The sequence below is a fragment of the Eurytemora carolleeae genome, unplaced genomic scaffold (genome assembly GCF_000591075.1).
Source record: "Eurytemora carolleeae unplaced genomic scaffold, Eaff_2.0 scaffold222, whole genome shotgun sequence".
In the NCBI taxonomy this organism is placed as follows: Eukaryota; Metazoa; Arthropoda; class Copepoda; order Calanoida; family Temoridae; genus Eurytemora; species Eurytemora carolleeae.
In genome coordinates, this window is record NW_019396176.1 from 280,698 (window position 1) to 283,014 (window position 2,317).

General features: G+C 34.7%; 1 protein-coding gene across 1 annotated transcript in view; it reads right to left on the reverse strand.

Moving 5' to 3' along the window:
• LOC111697259 (nuclear pore complex protein Nup155) overlaps window positions 1-2,317 on the reverse strand; it is a gene marked incomplete at its 5' end in the record, with an annotated part of 28,669 nt that overhangs the window by 9,767 nt on the left and 16,585 nt on the right. The window contains 3 exons of the mRNA XM_023467187.1: window positions 421-498; window positions 1,035-1,121; window positions 1,377-1,535. Coding sequence (XP_023322955.1) covers window positions 421-498; window positions 1,035-1,121; window positions 1,377-1,535 — 324 coding nt within the window. The remainder of the gene's footprint in view (window positions 1-420; window positions 499-1,034; window positions 1,122-1,376; window positions 1,536-2,317) is intronic.

Consider the following 2,317-nt stretch of genomic DNA (forward strand, 5'->3'; position numbering starts at 1 on the left):
TAGGTAGGTAGGTAGGTAGGTAGGTAGGTAGGTAGGTAGGTAGGTAGGTAGGTAAGTAGGTAGGTAGGTAGGTATAAGATAGGAAAGTAAGTATCTGGTATTGTATTTAAGTTTAGTAGGCCTGTAATTAGATAGTTTGTTAAGTACTAGGTAGGATGTGTGGGGTAGACAAGGTAGGTAACTTGTATTCGCTTATTTGGAAAAATAATTGATTTCTAGGGAAATAAATAAATCATTGGGTAATAAATATGAAAAAGTATGGAACAACTTGACTTTTCATTTCCAATTTTTAATTTCCCCCAGATTTTCAAAAATCGTTTCTTCTTTCTAAAATTGTACACCCCTGGCAATGTTAGGTTAAGTATGACATCAGGACAGAGCAGATTTAAAGGAATAACAAGTTTGTTATCTGAAATAAACATTCCTAGATCTGTACGCATTGAACCCAGCAGTATCTTCCTTCCTCTCCCCCTGGTGGTAATAGTGTACTGCCAAACCCTGTACAATAGTACTGTAGAACACCAGGAGAATATATTCTTTGGAAAACTATTGAAAAATAATTTGTTTTCTCCAGATTATTTGAAAAGTTTTTGCTCCAAAATAAATGACTTAAAAAAATATCCTTGGTAAAAAAAACAGGAAAGCGCTACGTAACATAAAATATAGGATTCTTTACGTCTAAAAAAATTCTACAAATTAAATCTTGATTATTATACCACATTCTTATAGATTTACTACGTGGCCAAATCAGGAATAATTCTTGTTATTGTCACCCATTTTGTGTAATAATTATAATTATTCGTGTAAAGGTGGTAAAATAAAAAAAATAAGGTGGTAAAATAAAAATTTTTGTTTATTCACCTCTGGCTGCGCCTTTCGGTGAATAATCAAAATTATTCCACGGTTTTTCTTTTAATATTATAACAACAATTTTGATTATTACAATTTCTTCCTACGCATAATATACTATTATTTTAAAACTGATAACAATAGTTTTAATAACAATTGATGAATTGTAAGTCGTAAATACTAACTTGAGGATCCTTCCGGCGTGCTGCGGCTAGACAAATTTCCACCACAGCTGTGTACGCGTGTACAGCGGTCAGATGAGATACAAGAACCTGTAAGTGTTCACTGTTCAGTGTACATATGTTTAATTTTTATATTCAATAAATTAAAGCATTGTTTACTTTACTTAAACAATATTGTGTATTTTTTAATTTCATCCCAAGATGCGAGAAAATAAATTTTCTTTGGGGGGAAATAATTTAAATGGATTAAAAGTCGTTTTTCATTTTTCCCACCAAAACCTTTGAGAGGGGTGTGTGTGTGCATTTTTTAAGATTTGTCTACGATTAAATGTAACTCTTACTTACATCCAGTCTGAGGTTTCCAGCAATTTGTTTAGAAATCTTGACTGCCTCCTCCACAAGTCGAGATCTTTCAGCAACCTTACCAGTCTGACCAGCAGCTAGTAGTAGCTCGTGTACCTTACTGCTCAGCGCATCCTCTGCTCGATACAGTCCAGGACAAACCTATACAGAACAGTAAACTTACAACACTACTACACTAGTCAGGGTTCCTCCCAGAGCAAATTTGGGTCAGTTTACCTGACCCAACAGACCTGCCACTTTCAGATTTGAAATATTTGGCCAAAAATCTGCCAATTTAGGAATAAAAATTGCCAATTTAGAGAACTTATCTGACAATTTTGAAAAACCCCAAAGTTTCATGAAAAATAGTAATGAAAATCTTAAATTGGGGACCTGGTTATTGACCTTTTTACAGCACCAAAAAGCTCTATTCTACTACTAGAATCCCAAAATTTTCTGTTCAAGGCTGCCCCCCTTGCGACCCCCCGCCGCAGAAAACTTCTTCAAAGTTTTCGCGGGCTGTGTGTAAATTCTGCCACTTTTGGAAAATCTGCCAATTTTGCCTTTATCCAGACCTGCCACAAGAAATCTGGGAAGAACCCTGACAAAAGTATACTGTACTTTGTACGGTTTTATGCACTTATTCGCCAATATATTGACTAAAAATACCCAGAATTACATAGTTGATAGCAAATCCGAGTAAGCACAAAAAAAGTTTAGGTTTAAAGTGTTCAATGCAGTGTTCATATTTATTAATCATCTATTACTAATGCAATCAGTTAAGATTAATAAGTAACCTCGAAACAGTTCATTTCAGAAACATATGATTAAACTAGTGCCCGGCGTTGCCCGTGGAATTAAGGTATGGCACGTATAAAGTGCACCTCTCTAAGGTATAGCATGTATAAAGTGTACCTCTCTAATGTATAATACTAACTTGAGGA